The sequence below is a fragment of the Macrobrachium rosenbergii genome, chromosome 28 (genome assembly GCF_040412425.1).
Source record: "Macrobrachium rosenbergii isolate ZJJX-2024 chromosome 28, ASM4041242v1, whole genome shotgun sequence".
NCBI classification, from domain to species: Eukaryota; Metazoa; Arthropoda; class Malacostraca; order Decapoda; family Palaemonidae; genus Macrobrachium; species Macrobrachium rosenbergii.
In genome coordinates this window covers 23,417,501-23,440,660 of record NC_089768.1, presented here as the reverse complement: position 1 = coordinate 23,440,660, position 23,160 = coordinate 23,417,501, and the positions used below count along the sequence as shown (strand labels likewise).

Sequence of the window (23,160 nt, the reverse complement as noted above, 5' to 3'; positions counted from 1 at the left end):
ACACAGAGAGAGGAGAGAGAGAGAGAGAGAGAGAGAGAGAGAGAGAGAGAGAGAGAGAGAGAGAGAAAGAAAAAACACTGTATGTTGTGATGGTAAAAAGAAGTGTGAGCACAAGAGAAATAGACTGTTAGGCTAAAAAGAAAAACAGAGAGAGAGAGAGAGAGAGAGAGAGAGAGAGAGAGAGAGAGAGAACGCTGCATGCAGTGATGGTGGAAAGATATTTGAGCATAAGAAAAACAGAATGTCAGACGAAAATGAATGACAGAGAGAGAAGAGAGAGAGAGAGAGAGAACCCTGTGTTCTGTGATGGTGCAAAGAATTGTAACCATGAGAGAAATAGACGGTCAGGCTAAAAAGAATAACAGAGAGAGAGAGAGAGAGAGAGAGAGAGAGTGAGAGAGAAAGCTTTATGCAGTGTTGGTGAAAAGACGTGTGAATATAAGAGAAATGGACTGTCAGGCTAAAAGGAATAACAGAAAGAGAGAGAGAAAACCTCTGTATGTAGCGATGGTGAAAAGAATTGTGACCACTCGAGAAACAGACTGTCAGGCTAAAATGAGCGAAGACAAACAAGAGACAGGTTAATCCATAAACACCTGCATGATGGTATTCCTACCAATGTGAGGGAACGTTTCCTACTCTTTATGGTGTTTTAGTCTTCTGTAAAAGAAAATATTGTGCCGGCTTTGTCTGTCCGTCCGCACTTTTTCCTGTCCGCCCTCAGATCTTAAAAACTACTGAGGCTAGAGGGCTGCAAATTTGTATGTTGATCATCCATCCTCCAATCATCAAACATACCAAATTGCAGCCCTCTAGCCTCAGTAGTTTTTATTTTATTTAAGTTTAAAGTTAGCAGCAATCGTGCGTGTGGCAACGATATAGGACAGGCCACCACCGGGCAGTGGTTAAAGTTTCATGGGCAGCGGCTCGTACAGCATTATACCGAGACCACCGAAAGACAGATCTATTTTCGGTGGCCTTGATTATAAGCTGTGCAGAAAACTCGATTGCGCCGAAGAAATTTCGGCGCATTTTTCACTTTTTTAAGAAGTACAGAATTTATTACTTTCGCGTTTGTCCAAAAGGATAATTTATCAAAGCGAGACAAGCCTGAGGGATGGGTAGCGTAACGTCTACGGTTCTGGCTTCCGTTCGGAATTTGCTCGGCAATAAATCTCCATTTCGTGAGAAATGCTACTGTAAATTGCGAATGAATTTTAGTGCAACCTCAGAGAATGGAGATATTTCATATGAGAACAAATTGACGTTTTTCCTTTGGAATTTACTGTAATATGTATATATATATATATATATATATATATATATATATATATATATATATATATATATATATATATATATATATATATATATATAATGGGAATTTTTTAAATTTTAGTGTCTTTCAAAAGCAAGTGAATATATTTTCTATGAAAACATTTGACGTATTTTTTTCCAATTGGTCTCACTGTTATATAATCTTGAAGAATAACTCTGTCAGTCTGCGAAAATTTCAGTCAATTTTTTGATCAAAGAAATAGATGTATACAAATATATTGTCAATGAGAATAGTTGACGTATTTCTTCCACTCTGTCGCATTGTTACGTTATCTTAAGGAATAATTTTGTCATTTCTTCAACATTTTATTCTTTTTCATTAAAGATATAAATTTGTATAAGAGGGGTAAATTTATACGAGAAATTCTTTCACCACTACTTTGACATATTTTTTTGTAATTTGTCGTACTGTTACATTATCTTAAGGAAATAATTTTGTCATTACGTGAAAGCTTTAGTCCTTCAGATGGCTTTATCTGTCCGTCCGCATTTTTTCTGTCCACCCTCAGATCTCAAAAACTACTGAGACTAGAGGGCTGAAAATTGATATGTAGATCATTCACCCTCCAATCATCAAACATACCAAATTGCAGTCCCCTAGCCTTGGTAGTTTTTATTTTATCTAAGGTTAAAGTTAGTAGCCATGATCGTCCGTCTGGCAACGCTATAGGACAGACCACCATCGAGCCGTGGCTGAAAGCTTCATGGGCCACGGTTCATACAGCATTATACGCTGTGCAGAAAACTCGATTGCGCCAGAGAAACTTCGGCGTATTTTTTACTTATTTATTAAAGAAATAGATTTATATAAGTGAAATAAATTTAGACAAGAGAAATTCTTCCCCCCGCGAGAGAAGTCCGCATTTATTGGGATAGATTTATATAAGATAAATAAATTCTTCCCCGCACGAGAGAAGTCCGCATTTATTAGGGCACATCCTCCGGACGGTTCAAGTTCACCTACTTCACGCTCTGCCAAAAGAGAGATGTTAATGCCACTGACTTATTATGAGGAAAGGCAACACAGTGCCTGTCGTTATAGGTTACCTTATGCAGGCTAACGAAAACAAACGTAGCTCAGCAAAAAGGTTTGCTTTTGGTGCTGTCGTCAAGTAGATAATATTCTGGATCTTTATCGGATAATACTGCAATAGAAAAAATAAATAAAAGGTTGGCCTAGATGTGCTTATTCACAATATACCTGGGGTCTCTTCTTTTATATATATATATATATATATATATATATATATATATATGTACATATATATATATATATATATATATATATATATATATATATACATATATATATGTATATATTTTATATACTGTACATATATGTATATATACAGTATATATACGAGGTATGTCTGTCAAATAACGAGACTGTGATTCCACCTAGTAAAGTAAACAGTCATAACCGGTCATAACTGGATGTGTGGTGACTTTGAACATGTCTGAACCTGCAGGACAATCAGCAACACTCCATGACGTTCAGTTGATTGTGAGTCGCCATTTTGTTTTGTTGTGTTTTCTGTAGAGCGTCTAAAAAAATGTTAAGTTTAAAAGCTGAAAAACGTATCAATTTGAAATTTTTAGTAAAATTGCACAAAACACCAACAGAATTTTTTAAAATGCTTAGAGTACAGCTTATGGGAATGGCTGCCTGTCTCGTGAGCGTGTGTTTGAGGTGACAAAAGATTCTTCAGCGTGGAACGTGAAATTGTCAAAGATGATGATGGACGACCTTGGACGACCTTGCTTGCATTTCAAGAACCAAAGAAAGTCTAGAAAAAATCAGTCAGATTGTTCGAAAAGACGCCGACTCAGTGTCCGAATGATAGCTGAATTTGTGAACACTGACAGACACCCTCCACATTCGCCCGATTTAGCACCTTGCGACTTTTATCTTTCCCCAAAACTTAAAGCAGTGCTTAAAGGGACACGTTTTGGGTCAGTTGATGCTGTAAAGAAGAAAACGGCGGATGTGTTGAAACAGCTGACAGAAACTGATTTCCTCAATGTGGAAAAGAAGACTGCACCAATGTATTAGTGCAAATGGGGAGTATATTGAAGGAGACAAGCTTTAAATTTGTAGTAGATATACATAAAGGTGAGTTATTTAATCAGTCTCGTTATTTAATAGACACACTGTATGTATGTATATACACACATATATATATATATATATATATATATATATATATATATATATATATATATATATATATATATATATATATGTGTGTGTGTGTGTGTGTGTGTGTGTCTGTGTGTGTGTGTATGTATGTGTGTATGTGTATCACATTTAGAGGAATTAGTGAAAATATGCCCCTCACTCCTCACTTTTGAAAGGAAGCAATAGAAATTAAGATAAATTTCGCCTGCATTATATGTTGAGCAAAACTGCGCAATAGTCAGATCGTACATTTGAAAAAGTAGATGGAATGCTGATGACACCTGTGACAAGAGAAGAACGAAGTAAAAAGTTTTGAACAATTTAAATAACACAATATTTTTTCTCTTAAGTACCTACGTACGTGTTCCTTTCTTTATATAACTAAGTCCTGGGCAGGTTGTCAAAATTATTGTCTTTTTTTTTATTTATTTACTTTTCGTCTTAATGATCTCAGCAGAGGTACACTGAGTACGCACGTGTTAGGTCAATTATTGCAGAAACTTTTATGCATACCTGGTATGTGTAGGTGTGTGTGTGTGTGTATGTATACTGTGTTTAGGCAGTTGCTTTCATAAATGACCTATTAAACATGACCACAGCGTGGGCGTGATTAATGAAGGATCCTACTCTCACAATGTACCTCCTGTAAAACGTGGCAGGAAGAAGTGTTTAACCATTAATCATACCCACTTCACTTTATTAACAATTTCTCCGTTGATTTGTGGGGTAGAGCATATATTAATATGAAGATTGAATAGGGTTTATTTGTGCTCAGTTTCGATCTCTTTATCTTAAAAAAAAATCTGGTTTCTTGGACTCTTGACTGTAAATTAGAACAAAAATTTTCTGCGCAATTAACAAACATTTTCTCAAAGGTTTCTAATCAAGCAGTCGGTTGGTCTTGTCAGTTATTCCTGTATTTCGTTTGTTCCTCTCGTCAATTATCTCTGTATTTCATTACTGTGTTTCGACATAAAAAGGCTGAGTTGAAATGGTTTCCAGCCTCGTAAATATGGATTATGTGATTTGATGTGGTGCGGTCACATAGAGAAAATGGAAGGGGTTAGGTTCATTAAAAGACACACTGTGACTGAAAGTGACCTGAAAGACTATATATATATATTGGTGTATTATATATATATATATATATATATATATATATATATATATATATATATATATATGACTTTTTATCACATCACCGTGATTCATATACAACATTAATACAAACGTCCTTTATATACATATATATATATTTTATATATATAGGAATTTTTAGTTGATAATATAGCCCACGGGAACCTATATACACATACATACATACATACATACATACATACATATATATATATATATATATATACATACATACATACATACATACATACATACATACATACATACATACATACATACATTCATATAAACGAATTCAAAGGTATATATAAAGTCAAAATGGAAGTAAACGAGAAAAGGGTAGTGGGAACGTGCTGAAGGCTCTCAAGATTTATTTGACAAGCCGAAGCTTCACAGCCATGGCCCAAGTTTCAAACTAATAAAAAAGAAAATAAGTCTAAGTCTTCTGCCTGTTTTATATTCCTTTTATTACTTCGGACTTGAATGTTTTATACATAAATTTTGTTTTTATTAGCAACGCTTTTCCACACGTATTTCCCCCTTGTTTCTTTTTTTTTCTTAATTTTGTTTTATTTTTTACCACATATTTTAACAGCTACTTTTTAGTTCATTTTAAAATTCAATTGAATTTTCTCTGATGTAAGTTCTGTTGCTTTTTAGAGTCTTGGAACGTTGGGATATAAAGGAGATCCTAAAGTTCACAATGTCTAAAAGTCCTTAAAATTTTCTAGAATCCATCATCAATTTAATTTCGTATTGCTTAATATTTTGAAATAGTTATGCTATGGTGATGATATTCATATAATTATGCATAAGTATTAAGCTACAAAATATGCCGTTTGATATCCACTTCGCTCTTCCTCGGAATAATACCGAAGGGGAATTATAATTGATAAGTGGTTCGTTAACTGATGAACCACTTATCAGTTATAATTCCCCATCGGTATTATTTCCGAGGTAGAGCGAAGTGGATATCAAACGACATATTTTATAGCTTAATGTTTGTGAACAAAAATGTGTGTCGGTGATGTTATAAAAATTCGTAAGTATGCATTTGCATTTCAAAGAAGCGTATTGATATTCACTTATCATATCAATGTTCTTTATCTTCACATTCTCTCTCTTTCTTTCGGAGGCTCATCTTAACATACTTGGTTATTTCTTCCTTTCCTCGGCCTTTTTATTTATTTTCTCTCTCTTCACTATGTTTTCACTACCCGTTTTCCTGTGCAGATTCTTCTGGAAACTTACTGTTCCATCTCCGTGTACTCTGGCAGGTGTGACGCCATATGAAACTTAATCTTTCAATCAATCTTTCTGTGAACAAGAGAGATTTCTATTTCAACAAAGTCCCGATCACCCTTCATTTTTTCATTTTAATTTCCTTTGAAAGTCTTAATTTAAAATTTCTTGCTGAATTCCTTTTCTCTGTTTCCAGAAATCTCCCTCCCTCCCTCCTTCCTCCTCTCTCTCTCTCTCTCTCTCTCTCTCTCTCTCTCTCTCTGCTCTTTCGATATTTCAACAAATTCCAAATTTTTTAGAATAATTTCTTGGTCATTTCACTCAAGCAATGAAGCATTCTTTCCACCACCTGCTAAATACCTACAATCATAAACTAACCTGGTAGCGTACCTCTCCTCACACTTTACATCCTTTTTTACTGTACATTTCTTCTATTCTTAATGCCTGTAACGTTTCACTTCACTAGTACGCTTCATCTACTTCATTCACGCTCTCGTATTTTACAATCTACAGTACTGGCAGAAAGCTTTTTTGCCATTAACTATGGTTCATTGCCATAATACCCTTCTAAAACCATTACATACCTTACGGTACGTGTAAACTCGTAATGACGTTCACTTTTTACTAACGTACTCTTTGGCAAGTTTTCATTGTAATCAGAACAAAGTCATTTACGAATAATTAGCAGAATGATGAGCATTGTCATTCTATTTATTATCCTATACACACACACATATATACTGTGTGTATATATATATACATACATAAATATATATATATATATATATATATATATATATACATATACATATACATATACATATATGCATCTACGCATCAGTCTCCTTGTCAATCTACTTAGAAAAACAAGGCACTACCTCTGGGCATCCTTATGAAAAGCCGGCACTTTAAAGTCTTTTATAGTCAATTTAAACCGCTATTAAACACGAAAATTCTCATCCACATGTCATAAAGGTCAAGGAAACATCTGAGCATGATCTATAAAGAATCAAAGATGGTCCTCGTAACCCATCTTTAAATCAAGCGCTCCCTTTTAAGTGGCGTTTTTTGTAGGCGTTCCATCGTGGCTTTCATGTACTATGTAATTAATAACGCCCGGTGAGTGAGGCAGTTGAGGGCTTATTTTCCACTCGGTCGTAATTCATCTTGGGGTCATGGCGTGAGGCTTAGCAACAGCATCTGAGAGCCTGGGAACGTAGTCAAGATGCTTTTGATGTCTTCATGTGACTGTTCACTCGTTTTCTGTTCGAAATATATTCTCAGTTGTCTGATGTCCTTGACTATTCGCTCGTTTTTTGTTCGAAATGTATTCTCAGTTGTTTGCTGTCCTTACTTGACTATTCATTCGTTTTCTGTTCGAAATATATTCCCAAACATCTCAGTTGTCGGATGTCCTTACTTGACTGTTCACTCGTTTTCTGTTCGAAATATATTCTCAGTTGTCTGATGTCGTTACTCGACTATTCACTCGTTTTTGTTTCGAAATATATCCTCCGTTGTCTGATGTCCTTCCTTGGCTAGTTGCTCGTTTTTGGTTCGAAACATATTCTCAGTTGTCTGGTGTCCTTACTCGACTATTCACTCGTTTTTTGTTCGGAATGTATTCTCCGTTGTCTGATGCCCTTACTCGACTATCCACTCGTTTTTGGTTCGAAATATATCCTCCGTTGTCTGATGGCTAGTTCCGTTCTTGTTGAAATATATTCTCATGTCGACTATTCACTCGTTTTTGTTCGAAATGTATTCTCAGTTGTCTGATGTCTTACTCGACTTTTTGTTTTTTCTGAAATCTCTATATTTTTTATCACCCTATAGTAACAATAATTTCAGATGAATCTAAAGTTTTCACTCTGCCAGTCGCATATTGAGTCATGTGTTCATGGAAGCTGAGAAACAACTTCAGCAAATAGCAAACAGTGCTGAAGTTCAGAGGTCCACCTTAAAAATAATGCAATAAACTCACAAGAACGAATTATTAAAAAAAAAATTTTTATACTAAAAAAACTGGAACATAGCCGAAGGCTGGAGCATGAATAAATAAAAAGCGTATTTCTTAAGGAGCGTGACTGGAAAAACGGGAGTCATTTCTCAAGAGAATGCTGTTATGAAAATCACAGCATTACTTATTACAAAAACAGAGTATGACGAGACTTGACTTGCAAATATGACAAAAAGTAGCATGACTGAAAAAAAACAGAGCATACGAGCATACCTCAAGCGAGCATCATTATAAACAAAACCGAGGGTTAAAGCACTGGAACAATTCCAAGCAGCGGAGCGGAACCAAAGGAAATTATAGAGCATGACTCAAATGCCGTAGTAATGACTCATCTGAGCCGCTAAATTATGGTTGTCTTGACCCTAAATTTGTTATTCTTGAGAGAAGAGTCCATAAACCTTTTAACAGGCGAATAAATACGTTCTGCAATCTTCAGAATCATCGGTTCTATAGAATATAAATTTTTCGTAATTTTAGAAAATAATTTTAATTTTGGGCGAAAAATTGATATTATTTTCTAAAACAAAAAAAATCCTTGATTAACAAATAAAGGGGTAGTCACATCTGTTCTGTTAAGAAACTGGTTAAATTTAAGGTAATAATATTATTAAATAATAATATTATTAAACTATAAATTCTTCAACTTGCACAAGAAAAACAAAAGTGAGAGGTATATTTGACTAGAGTTTTACAATCCGCTGACAGATTGAAATTCATTCTCCCGCTACCTTTTCTTTTTTTGTTTTGGGAACAATTTGGCCCGTAGAATATTCGTAACTAATGATCATGCATCGACCCTTTTTTTTTTTTTTCCTCGAGATTCCTCAACAGAGTCCGCAAAGTATGTTAATACGTAACGCGTCGCTTCCTATGGATTTTGCAACGGCGCCGAGTGGAATTAGAATCGTATTCTTTTTCCAACAAAAACACTTCAAAGGATAATCCTTGTTTCTCTTTGTAACGACCCGTTTTCTCTCTTTTGTCTTTTCTTACGCCATTCGCTTACGCAACAAATACGGCGTGCTATTTCTGTAGTATTGTCTCATGCGAATACCGAAGTCTTTTAAGACAGACCCTGTCCCAAGAATAATATCGTAGATGTGGTTTCTGTTTTGACAGTTACTTCAAAGTATCTATTTCCAGCAAAGTGCTTTGGAGCCAGACTCGGAATATTTAGACACAGAGGCCGGCGGGATTGGCAACGTGATAAGAAGGAATCAAGTATAGGAACTGGGACTGACTGATTTATTAGTTCGTCCAACTGGTGTCACTTCTTCAGGAGAGACCGTTGTGTATCATATCCTAAGAAATGTACAGTTCTAAACCACGTCTGTCAGGGTAACACAATTCCGGCTACATTTTCTATATGGTTATTATCCAGTTTGCTATATCCCTGTTCTAGGACGCCTCTAGAAATATCAGGCTCTATACCTCTGTTCTAGGATGCTCCTAGAAAGATCAGGGTCTATATCACTGTTCTAGGATGCTCATAGAAAGATCAGGCTCTATATCTCTATTCTAGGACGTCTCTAGAAAAATCAGGCTCTATACCTCTGTTCTAGGATGCTCCTAGAAAAATCAGGCTCTATACCTCTGTTCTAGGATGCTCCTAGAAAGATCAGGTTCTATATCTCTGTTCTAGGATGCTCATAGAAAGATCAGGTTCTATATCTCTATTCTAGGACGCCTTTAGAAAAATCAGGCTCTATATCTCAGTTCTAGGATGCTCCTAGAAAATCAGGCTCTATACCTCTGTTCTAGGATGCCTCCAGAAAAAGGCTCTATACCTCTGTTCTAGGATGCTCCTAGAAAGATAAGGCTCTATATTTCTGTTCTAGGATGCTTCTAGAATAATCAGGCTCTATATCTCTGTTTTAGGATACTCCTAGAAAGATTAGGCTCTAAATCTCTATTCTATAATTGCTCCATTAGAAAATCAGGCTCTGTTAAAATAGTTCTAGGATGCTATTATAGAAAATCAGGATCCATATCTCTGTTCTAGGATACTCCTAATAAGATTAAGCTCTATATCTCTATTCTAGGATGCCTTTAGAAAAATCTTTAATCTATACTTCAGTTCTGGATATTCCTCAGAAAATCAGTTTCCATACCTCTGTTTAGGATGTTTTTTAGAAAGATTGATTCTATATCTCTGTTCTAGGATGCTTCTAGAATAATCAGGCTCTATATCTCTGTTTTAGGATGATCCTAGAAAAATCTGTCTCTAATCACAATTGCTCCATTAGATAGTCTTCTCTAGTTAAAACCTTCTCTAGGTATTATACCTTAACAGTTACAGGATATTGTTCCAATTATGAGATCTTGAGAAACTCAGCTCTAACAATGTACTCTGAACCTTGACCTTCTGACAGAAAATCTTTAATCATGACCTTCCAAACTGTATATTTCTCAAAACCTCTGTTTAAATTGTAACCCTTTTATTTCGTTTTTTACTTCTGAATTGATTCGATAAATTTGCAGTTGCATTGTCCTGATATCGAAGCACATTTTGTTCTCTGCATTTTCTTACGTCAGATTTTGTGATTCTTTAATGCAGAGTTCTTTTAAAGTAGATTGTAATTGTATTTAAAAGTACAATTGTATTTTTTTAAGCAGTGAGGTGCCATTAAAATGTTTGCCTCTCAAAGGAAGGTACGAACCATAGGATCGAACAAGCGCAAATGTTGCAATCTTACCACACCATTACCTTTCTATTACCTAGTAGACCCTGCACACCACACCATTACCTTTCTATTACCTAGTAGACCCTGCACACCACACCATTACCTTTCTATTACCTAGTAGACCCTGCACACCACACCATTACCTTTCTATTACCTAGTAGACCCTGCACACCACACCATTACCTTTCTATTACCTAGTTGATCCTGCACACCATACCATTACCTTTCTATTACCTAGTAGATCCTGCACACCACACCATTGCCTTTCTATTACCTAGTAGATCCTGCACACCACACCATTACCTTTCTATTACCTAGTTGATCGTGCACACCACAACAGTACATTAAAAAGCAAATTCCCTTTCTATCTTATTAATGACTTGTAACTCCACTTAATAATTTGTGTTTCTGGGGTTTACAATACTAGCGTGAGCAAAACAGTGTTGAGCCAGAGATACTTGGAGACGCCGAGGCACTAAATCTGCTTCTTTTGGATAGCGTACAAATGGCACTTTCACTTGCTGCTGTTCGTTTGTTTGTTTCTGCAATTGCATAGCAGCTTGTTTGTTTGTCCTTTGAATGATACGTAAGCTGAGTGAGCTTATTATATTTCAGATTTCGCTTTTTTTCACTTTTGCTTTCATTTGTCTTTTGGGAGCTTTTTTGGGGGGTCACTTTTATTTCTTATATTTTGAGAATTCTAATAAACTTTTTTTTTTATTTTTTATAATGTAGTTGGTCACGAATTATATGATGGTCGAACATAGGTACCGATATCCTACTAAGATATTTAGTTGGCTCGTAAGCAGCTTGCAAGCAACGTGAATAAAAACGAAAACTAGCAAAAGAATTTGCTTGTGATGAAGTACAACGCGAACATTGCAATCTCAAAGTGACATTTACGAGTTCATTGATAACGAGGATAACGTCGGGCGCAAGAACCGCTCCTCCTTGTCAATGCCCAAAGCAAAAATTTCGGGAACGATACTTTGTGAAACGGCCGAGCGAAAGGAACTCGCCAATAGTGGCAGAAGAACACCAAAATTGGATCTGAGGGGAGAGCTGGGCGGAGTCGTATGAGGGGAAATTTTGCGCGCGCAGGGGGAAGAGAGTGGGCGGGGCCAACAGCTTTTTAGACAGGTGATGATGATTCCCTCCGAATCCCTCCTTCGGCCAGCTGGCTATAAGAGATCGCCTTGATTTCGTTGGGAATCGCGACCTCCTATCCGTAAAGAGTTCGCCCGCGACATCTGTCGTTTTCCTTCTCTCTTCTTAGTATTTTTACGAAATGTTTTAACATCTACAATGAAAAATTATAATGACTGATTCCTCACGGCTATAAGGAATATAATGTCTTAATTCTAAAGTATTTGCCAGCTCAGGAATTGAGTACAACTCACGTAGAGTCAGAGAGAGAGAGAGAGAGAGAGAGAGAGAGAGAGAGAGAGAGAGAAAACGGGGGAAATATGGGTGTGGGTCGCTGAGGGGTTGGGTGGAGCCCACTTTAGGGGACCTATGAAGTCAAGGGCTGAAACGTGGGGGGAGACTATAAGAGAGATGAGGTTGGGTGGGGTTGTGGAGGAGGATGATGATGATGATGGGGAGGAGGAGGAAGGAGGAGGAGGAGGAGGAGGAGGAGGAGGAAGAGGGGGAGGCAGGAGAGGTTTTTTGGGGTGGGAAAGTGGGTGGTATGAGGAACGACTTCACATATGGATATGGGTCCATTCCCTCGGAAGCTTTCGCAAAGGCGAGAGATCGTCTTGGTAGTTTTCTCTGAAAAAGTGTTCGTGTCGTGGGAACTTTGATCACAAGTTTTTCCTTTTTAATCTTATCAGAACTTTTCTAAGAGAAAAGAGAAAAAGTTACGAGTGATTTGCGAGAAGTTTGTTTAAACGCCGTGAAGTGTCGCGAACTGACTTGAAAATCAAGGGACTTTAATAGGGACTCTAATTGTATACTGATATCATGGGCTGTCTGAGATAATTCCTCGAACTTTTTCAAAGAAAGGACTGTATATATATACTTCAAAAAGACAGCAGCTTCCACTGACATGTTAAATCTTTACTAAAACTCAGTGCACCAGACAAAATCACATACACCACAGTGACTCGAATCTCCCACACTGGACTCTGATTGCAAAGTTCCACAGATTTTTATAAACTCGAAAATAATGTGAAAGTCTTAACATTCCTTAACGGCACAATGAATAGTCTTAGCCTGACAGTACCCCAAAGGATCGTAGTGTCGAGCAACAGACGGAGTAAATACAGTATTCACAAACACACTCAAATTAGAATAAGAAAATTAAAACTGTGTATTTAAACATTAAGGAACAGTCAGTCAGGCACTTGAAACAGGAATATTAGGTTTACATCAGACACACAACTGAATAGATATTTTGCAAGGAAAAGGTTATTATGTTGGTCTTGTACTGATTTCAGATAAATAGAACTTTTTAAACTTTGAGAGATTTTTTTTAAAGATTTTTATTGAACTGACATATTGAAAGGTTATCGTTCTTATATTTTTCTCTCGCTATGTTTTAATATTTGTCAGTTTTTCATACTTAAATTTTCCTTGATGTTGTTAATTTTTTACTGCCCATTTTAATAGATGTGGGGATTTTCTTTTTTTTTTTTTTTTGCTCTAAAGAAAGATCACATTTCACTGAATATCGAGACGTGAAATTGGTATGTTTTTCAAAATGGTATCAAAGTGTTTCAGAACTATAGTTTTTTTTTTTAATCAGCCGTTGACGTAATGAATTTTCTTTTTATTTTAAAATCTCGCTTTCTGATTTCAGTTTCATAGCCAAGTAATTTTAGTAAGGGTTTTGATATTCCGTTTTCTTTTCCAACTATATAGGTAATGTAAAATTCGATATTAAGCACGTTTTTGGAAACTCACGATAGCTTTTATTTTTAACAGAGTGAATTGAATGTAAATCATACAAATGCCTCTCTCTCTCTCTCTCTCTCTCTCTCTCTCTCTCTCTCTCTCTCTCTCTCTCTCTCTCTCTCTCTCTCTCTCTCTCATTTAAATATATTCTGTATTTTTATTCATGAACGAAAATATATTTAGATAACAATTTACATTTGACGGATCATATCCCATTAGCAAAGAGACACCAGATGACATACCTCGACCTTAAGAGCCATGATAGAGAGAATGCTCTCTCTCTCTCTCTCTCTCTCTCTCTCTCTCTCTCTCTCTCTCTCTCTCTCTCTCTCTCTCTCTCACACACACACACACACATTTTAATACGTTGCTTTGATTATGCTCTGCATTTTCATTCATTAAAGAAAATGTTTAAATAATTAGAGCCCTGATAGAGTGAACTCTCTCTCTCTCTCTCTCATTTTATAAATGCCCTTGAATATATACTGTATTTTCGTTCATTAAGGAAAACATTTAAATAACGAGAACCCTGATAAAGAAAATGCTCTCTCTCTCTCTCTCTCTCTCTCTCTCTCTCTCTCTCTCTCTCTCTCTCTCTCTCTCTCTCTCTCTCTCTCTCTCTCTCTCTCTCTCATTTTATAAATGCCCTTGAATATATACCGTATTTTCATTCATTAAGGAAAACATGTTTAAATAACGAGGACCCTGATAAAGAGAACGCTCTCTCTCTCTCTCTCTCTCTCTCTCTCTCTCTCTCTCTCTCTCTCTCTCTCTCTCTCTCATTTCATAAATGCCCTTGAACATACACTGCATATTCATTCATCAGCGAAAATTGATTTAAACGCCAAAATCTACTTAAATGGCAATCCGTATTTGAGGGATCAAATCCTATTAGCAAAGAGACACTAACTGACATACCTCGCCCTCGGGAGCCGTGATAGAGAGAATCATCTGACGCGAAAGAGATCATTAATTAAGCCATTGCATTCGGCAAAGGCACTCACTGATAGTCCCTGCATCTGGCTCCGTTTCATCTCTGGGGCTCGGGTTTATTAGTGGAGGTGGCATTTGTTCCAACTTTTCGGCGCATCTTTTTTTTTTTTTTTACTTCTGGGTGAATTCCTTCGAGCAATGCTTAGCGTGCAGACGGGCGGCGTTCGGTGTTAGGAAGTGTGTTTGTGCAGATGCGCTGAAGTAAACAGTTTTGCAAAAGATTTCCGTAGGGTGATGTTGTTGTATTAAAGCAAGGATTATTATTATTATTATTATTATTATTATTATTATTATTATTATTATTATTATTATTATTATTATTATTATTATTATTGAAAGAAATAGCGGCTTCTACAGCATTTAATTCGCACAGTCTTCTCTATTCGTCTTACAATCTTCTCATCAGCGTTTAGCTGGATATCAAGTTTCCTGAGGACATATAACGGGTATCTGTTGCCATAGTTTTATTTCATTATTATTATTATTATTATTATTATTATTATTATTATTATTATTATTTCATGAGATGTCCTTCCCTTAATTAGGGTAGAAATCAGATGCAAATACTATCCATACGTCATAAAAAGTCATTTGACATAGTTTACCCAATCAAGTCTTAAATTAGATATTGAAACCTACCCTCAAACTAATGGTATCAACAGACATCGTTTCCTTTTTATTTAGTCTTTTAAAGACATCCAGAAGACACAAAGATCGAGTCGCTAAAAAACAGTCATCAAAAATGTTTCTGGTTTTCATACAATTCAGTGCAATTTTAGTTGAAAACGATTTTTGAACGAAAATACTCGCCTGACTCCAGGTCGATTTCATAGTCGCCTCCGTAGAGGGGTAGTGCCCTCGGCCCATAGCTGCAACCCCCTTTCATTCCTTTTACTTTACCTCCTTTCATATTCCCTTTCTTCCATCTTGCTTTCCACCCTCTCCTGACAATTGATTCATAGTGCAACTGCAAGGTTTTCCTCCTGTTACACCTTTCAGATCTTCTTACTGTCAATTTCCGTTTCAGCGCTGAATGACCTCATAGGTCCCAGTGCTTGGCCTTTGGCAAAAATTCTGTATTCAGTTCGAATCAAATCGATTTCATAGCATTTTTGTCGTTTTATTTGAGCCAGTTCAGTACATATTGGACGATAAATTATTAAAATTACAATGCCCTCGAAATTTCATTCACCGATGCAAAGTACTAATATTGCTGGTGTGTAAAATAGAACGGAATCATACTTCATCATGTTCTTTCACAAATGCTGAATTCATATGGTTTTCACAAGTAATTCAGCATATATTCTCTCTCTCTCTCTCTCTCTCTCTCTCTCTCTCTCTCTCTCTCTCTCTCTCTCTCTCTCTCTCTCTCATCAACGAAATCAATGAATGACCTACGATTCTCTCAATGGCATCTGCTCCCTTCGCAAACAACCATCGAAGCATTCATATCGAAATCATAATAACAATAACAATATAATTTTGTCAAATTTATAATTTAATTTCAAATTATAAATGTGTAAATAAAACCAAAGATGAGGGCGCACATAATTATGACAGCGACAAGCGAATAACATTCTTATTTTGTAACGTATAACAGACTGACATAAGAATTAATGACTCGCCTGATGAGTATACACAGTTTATTAATATTTATCTGTTACGATGTATATGTACAAACATGAGCAGTTATTCATGAAAGTGTGCGTTCATTCATATTAGTAGCTGTGCATAACATGTGTATCGATAGCGCAAGAAAATTTTAGTGTATATTTATATATACATATATGTATATATATGTATATAATATATACATGGATGCTTGTTTGTGTCTGTGTAAATAAGCATTCTTTTATGTGAGTGCATTTTTAAACTTTGCACACATACTCGTATGTGAATATATGTATGTTTACGAGTATGTGTTTCCGTATCTATGTGAGTATGTATGTATGTATTAAACAAATAAAATCTCATTCATTCGATGCTAATCCAACGGTAATCAGTGACAAGTGACAGACGATTTTGCACAGACTCATAAAGAAATTCCTCCATCTATTTATTTTACTCTCACTATCTCGTACAGAAAACAAAAGGAAAATCGAACTGAAAAGACAAACGTTTGAAGAACTGTTTATCCATTAATAACATTACAAGAGCAAGTATTTTTGTCAGTCAATTGTTACCTGACACACTCCGAAGAAAAAAAAATCGGATAGAAAACATCGCCTTCACGATGTCTTGAAGTGCTTGCACCGTCGGAATCTGACCACAAGCAAAGGAGTTCTAATCAGGAGTTCAAATCCCACATAAGGCCTCTATAGACACTCTAAAAGGGGATCAGATCCCACACCAGGCCTTTACAGACACACAAACACAGTGGAATCGAACCTTCTATTCGTATCTCACTTTTAACTTGTCACAGGTCGATCTGAGACAATTGCAAACATGAAATCGGACAAGGTACGTCACAATTACCGAATGACCCTTCATTGCACTCTTTTGATGCTCGATTGTCTTGAGATTTTTGCTGTAGACGCTTTGTTTATTTCCGCACGCTTGCGCACGCGCAAGTACATAAGGCCGAGTTGCTGTTATTATTGCTGTTGTTGCTGTTTGCCATAATATCATATCTTCTTTTCTAGTTTCTGTAACTTCTGGATAGTGTTACTCTTTTAGATGCTTTATAATTAGGCGTTCTCAGATATTATCTCTCATTTATCTGTCGCCCTTTTAAGTCATTTTTCTTACAAATTGCTTTTTATCATGACTTAATTCTCAAATTATGTTCTAAAATTTTTCGTTAAACTGGTCTTCCCATACTTTAATTATCTTTCATTTCTAATGTTAAGACCAAGTTCTTGCTTTAACGACACAATTATGGACATCTTCACATTTAGACTTCTTCCTGGGAGTGAAATGTAAGGCTTGATATTATGGAAGACTTCTGAAAACTCAATTTGCCGTAGTTGCCACGTAACAAGAGGATTCAGTTCAAACTGCATAGTAACTACGTGCTTAGAAATATGCATTTCTTTGTTACAACAACACTTGATAATTAGTCTGCCTTTCTATTAATAATTAGTCATTGCTCTGTGATATTTAGGAATGAGAAGTTGAATGGTCTGATATTAAGCATAAATGTCACATCATTTCTCGTCGTAGCAAGCACAAAGTGAGGCTTAGTTGTTTCTGCAATGATATTCGGTTCGTTCAAGTAATGCTTAAAAAAATTTTCTCTTAAGCTTTGGGAAAAAAGATTCATTCTGCTCTTTATAACTCCCAGGATAAAACCTTGATGTTCGCTTTAATTTTTTTTTTGTGGCAACGTTCAAAGGGGTGGGGGGGTGATAATTAATAATCTCATCTATAAGAGAGAATGAAGAATCATTCTGACCCTAACAAATTAATCTCACACAGTCAAGGTTTCAATATGAAATGTCCATAACTGTACGATAACAATAGACCTTAATTTAGTTAATAGATATTCCCTATTTAAGTTAGCCTATACTGGTTTACAAATGCATTATTCGCTTGTACAGCTATACTGATTCAGTGCACAATTGTACCATACAGTTTTCCCATAATATAAAACCACTACAGTTATATTATCTTAGTCCCGTATATCGTTTTCAACTCAGTCACACTGTCCTCATGAACTGTAATATACCATACAATACATTAACCTACTACATGACCACTTTCAACTCAGTACCCGTTTATGGAACACAGGATAATATTTTCGACCAAAACATACTTTTTCAGTATTCAAATAATTTTATTTATACTATCACAACAAAATCCCCAAGTAGTACAAACTATCACGTACAGAATTACTTTTTCACGTGGAAATTACTATCACGGTAGTTAAGATAGTTTTTAACTTCATTCTTCTTTCCTATTCTTCTTAATTCTTCTATCTTATCATCTATAGAACTCTTCCTCGACCTGAAGTCTGTGGCCGCTAATTTTGATCCTGATGTAGCCGTATTGAATGCATTAATTTAGAAGAAATAGTGAAAAATTTGCGCATCTTTTATTTTAGCGATTTTCTCGTTACTTCGCCAAAATTAGTACCGCCAGCTGATGCATTTCTGCCGCTTGTTTTCTAATGATGCGTTTAGCATTTCTCTTGTTTATTTCATTCTTACTGTTACTTTATCTCTCATTCTCTAGTGTCGTAACATGTAGAATGAAGTAAAATATTATCGTTGTTATTTCTCTCTTCCTCTCCCACTCGGAGAACATCAAAATATTGCTGTATATGAAGGACAAGTCATACTAAAATTATGTGTAATGTAATTTGCATTTTCACGTATGTAACGTGCGTTTTTTTAATTTATATGAATACATTTTTGTACACACACGAAGACGTACACACACACACATATATACAGATAGATAGATAGATATATAGATAGATATATATACATATATATGTATATAGTATATGTATATAGATAGATATATGTATATAGATAGATATATATATATATATATATATATATATATATATATATATATATATATATATATATATATATATATATATATATATATAATGTCAACAATACTAGCTGCTCTGATTTATTATATTACAATAATGTTGATAGTTTTATTATTATTTTCCTTTTTTTGAGATTCTTTCATTTTTATTTACTTTAGGGTCATACAAGTTGGGATATTTTTTCTAACAAAACTTCGTCGAAGTGAGAAGTTAAAATAAAATAACAAAGAAGCCAATAAAAATCCTCAGTTTATATAGAAAACATGTGTCACGAAAAGTTGGTCAGAAAATAAAATACTGAAAAATGGTAAGCAGAAACCTGAATAGTCCACCCTTCAATGAAATTTTGCCCTTGTTTAAATTTTTGTTTTTTTTTAATTTCAGTTTTCATTATAAATACTTTGTACATCAGCAACTGACCCCATAAATGGTTATATATGCACGATACTCTCCGAGACCGTTGTCTTTAGAATCAAATAGGATTTTTATTGGCAACAGCAGAAATGTTATATAGATTCGTAAATCGCATATCATGCCCCCAATCTCACGATGATTTCTTTCCTTACCATTGCCAGATTTCTGAGTATCGGTCACGGTATACTATTCAACGAGTCCCCAAATTGCGTTGCAACACCAAGGGTCCAATGACTGAAATTCTTTAGGTGCGACACCGAGGGTCCATATTTCTCTGGGAGCAATGACACTTCATGATAAATTATCCTGGACTCGCCAAGCTGGGAAATTCTTGTCACTTTTGCCAGAGAAGATGAAGACTTCTTGGCTATCGGGTGTTCTCTGACCTAACTCCAGAATGGGAAGAGTTCGTTAGATTTTTAACTCTCCTTAAAAGATATCATTTAACATTCTTAATCAATTTAGCCGTACAAGGAAAGGCTCTTCTTTTCATCTGATTTCGTGTTGCCAGGCGCACCATGACAGACCTTAGGCTTGTGGTAATTAGCTGACAATGTAACTAAGCGACCTTTAGCTTCTGCTGTAGGCTGAGGTTCGTCCGTTTCTCCTCCTCTCGTTGCAAAAGCGGAAATCCTTTAGGTTAGCAACGCTTCTTCCGCAAAAGCAAACGGCGTTGGAAAGTTGGGAAGAATATGCACACCTGGCGTTTATCTCTGCCTATTTATAAGCGTAGGACAAACAATGCCAGTAATGATTATTCTTAGTAAGATTGCAAATGGGGCCGTGTTGTCTTTGGCGGGAAAGCGGCATACCTCTGATGGATGCACTCTTGTCTCCTCAGGATATGCATGTTTGCTTTGCGTCCGTCCGTGTATGTTTGTGCCTGCGTGCGTGGGCACCCTTGTTCGCGTGGGTATTGCCCGAGTTTCCTGATGCTTAATGTTTGTATCTCGGAGGAGCTTAATGCGACATGTAACAACATCATTAATAATTTCGTGCAGACAGCTTCAATTTACTTTCCAAAGCTTAAGGCAACAAGTCATGCCAGTGACAAACCAGAGTCGCACCAAGTAAAGTAGAATAAGTAACCAAGTCGTTTGTTACGGTATAGTTCCTTCAGCAATGAATTTCACCAGGACAAACGCCCCGGCAAAAATCTAAGGGTGGCATGAATACCGGGAACATAAGAGCGCTCGCATAAACAATCGCTCTCTCCAGGGGTTTCGCCCTATATATGAGCTAGCGACGGCTGCCAGATGCTTGTATTTTGTTCCTTATTTATTGTTTGCCCTCAGTTTATGGGGTATTTCTCTTTCTCTTTTTTTTTAAGGGATATCTATGTATATCCTGACCTGTTATTGTTCTGAAAAATGATAATTTCAGCTTACATCATGACACAGTTTCTTTAAGGTTCCGTGGTCGCACTATAAATTGAGGTAAAATATTCAGAGAAGCAGGTTGAGAGAGAGAGAGAGAGAGAGAGAGAGAGAGAGAGAGAGAGAGAGCAAAGAATTTCTTATGGTTATTTACCAGTACAAACTTGCCAACCATTTAACTGAAATCCAATAAAAGTTACAGTTGGTTAGCAGTCAAATGTATACGATCATTTAAATACAAACATGCGTATTCTAGCACGTAGGAGATAATCAGTTTTTATTACTTCCAAATGTTGTACTTACTTTTGTTTATATATATACACACACACACACACACATATATATATATATATATATATATATATATATATATATATATATATATATATATATATACATATATATATACATCACAAAAAATATACATCATATATATATATATATATATATATATATATATATATATATATATATATATATATATATATGTTGATATCGTTACTGTACAGTACTTTGTATTATCCGTTTGTTGTCAAATAAAAAATCAACATAAATGACCATATTTGACTTCATAGAAATCTCTTAACATTAACAACCACCCCGCTCCCTCCGCCCCCAAATTTATGAGACCGATATAAATGACCGAAATGGAACTAATGATGATGTGATGACATATGTCAATTACCTATAAGTCTGTTACCGTCCTGCCACTAATATTTCAGGGTCACATCTATATCTCTATCCCGAATCGTACAATCAGCCATTTAAGATGTTAAAAATAACTGTCATCGGGACAGCATGGTTACAGAACACGTGACATAACCTCTGGAGAAAATATAAGAGTTAATTTTTTTCCTGAGATGAAAGAATGAAGGGGAAAAAAAGAAGGAAGGAAAAATGAAGTATCTATTAATAGATATGATAAGGACAAAGACTGGGCGACCTAGCCTTACCCACTGGGCGCGGTAAGAAGAAGAAAAAGAGGAAAAAGAAAAGGAGGAAGAGGAGGAAGAGGAACTCTTGATAAAAACAGTTTCAGAAGAAGAAGAAAAGGAGGAGGAGGAGGAGGAGGAGGAGGAGGAGGAGGAGGAGGAGGAGGAGGAGGAGGGGGAAGAGGAGGAGGAAGAGGAAGAGGAGGAGGAGGAACTCTTGATAAAAACAGTTTCAGAAGAAGAAGAAAAGGAGGAGGAGGAGGAGGAACTCTTGATAAAAACAGTTTCAACTTCCGGGTTCCTGGCGTCTGTTGCAGGTGTGAATTTGCTTACTGTAGCTGGGGCGTCACGTTGCCCTCGTTTGACGTAAAGCACGATTATTATTCCTGCGAATGATATCTCTGCATGATTGCCATTATTAGTAAACATTTTCCGCAAGCGGTCGATGTGACGATGTAAATTTCTCAAAGCGTACGTCAGATATTTTCGTGATTATTTAGATGATATACGTGGATTTCAATTTATTTATTATATTTTTTTATGTATTTTCAAAACCTGATTTTATGAATTTCAGTATTTTTCTTCAATTATTCATATAATTTCTTTCCCAAAATTGTAAGACTTTTGGATTTGAAACGCCAAGAAAAGCGACAAGCTACGACAAATCTTTCAAGTTTTTTTAAGTGTTGGGGGAAAATAATCAGTCTTATCCATCACAAACTAAACATCCCATATATGTGGATATTCGAATCTTCCTGTATTTGTTGCCATAACGAATTCCTAGACTGTTGTATAATGGAGAGACAGACAGTTGTCACCTGACTGGCCCACCTCATCTGGCACGTTACAACACGGCACGTGATTTGGCATCTGTCGGACACATTGTTTATTATTCTTTTCCCTTCTCGGTTCTCTTCGGATCAGTTTTTTTTTTTTTTTTGTGACTGCACAAATTGGTTATGATATCACGGATCGGTTCTGGGGGCTTGTTTCCAACGGTAATGGGATTGTTCCTGTTTCCACGGCATTTGTGTCCAGGCTACTGCTGCTGTTACTTCTGAAGTACCTGTGGAGTACTGTGCGTTAGAAGTAAATGATAAACAATGCAGTGACATGCAGACTGTACATTGTTAAGTTCAGTCACTGTAAAGTACCAGTGCTGGCCAAGTACTTTTTCATCGTTGCAAGTTATAAATTATAATGATACCAAAGCATAATTAGAAGCAAATGATAAACAATGCAGTGACATGCTGACGTACATTGTTAAGTTCAGTCACTGTAAAGTAGCAGTGCTGGCCAAATACTTTTTTCATCGAATGACTGTGCACTGAAAGTTATAAATTATAATGATACCATAGCATAATTTGAAACAAATAATAAATTACGCAGCGACAAGCTGACTTAGCTGACTTACATTGTCAAGTTCAGTCACTGTAGGCAGCA

General features: G+C 36.0%; 1 protein-coding gene across 15 annotated transcripts in view; it reads left to right on the top strand.

Annotated features, from left to right (window-relative positions):
- Positions 1–12,294: 12,294 nt before the first annotated feature.
- tmod (tropomodulin) overlaps positions 12,295–23,160 on the top strand; it is a 193,397-nt gene continuing 182,531 nt past the window's right edge. For 4 of the 15 annotated variants that reach the window (XR_010857634.1, XR_010857635.1, XR_010857636.1 and 1 more), the window contains exon 1: positions 12,321–12,383. Coding sequence is in view for 1 of the 15 variants with exons in the window: in XM_067130323.1 (XP_066986424.1) it covers positions 16,937–16,951 (15 nt within the window). In the remaining 14 variants the exon portion in view is untranslated. Of the gene's footprint in view, positions 12,384–16,574; positions 16,952–23,160 lie in introns of all 15 variants that reach the window. The other 11 variants (XR_010857637.1, XR_010857638.1, XM_067130330.1 and 8 more) reach the window with 5 other exon arrangements.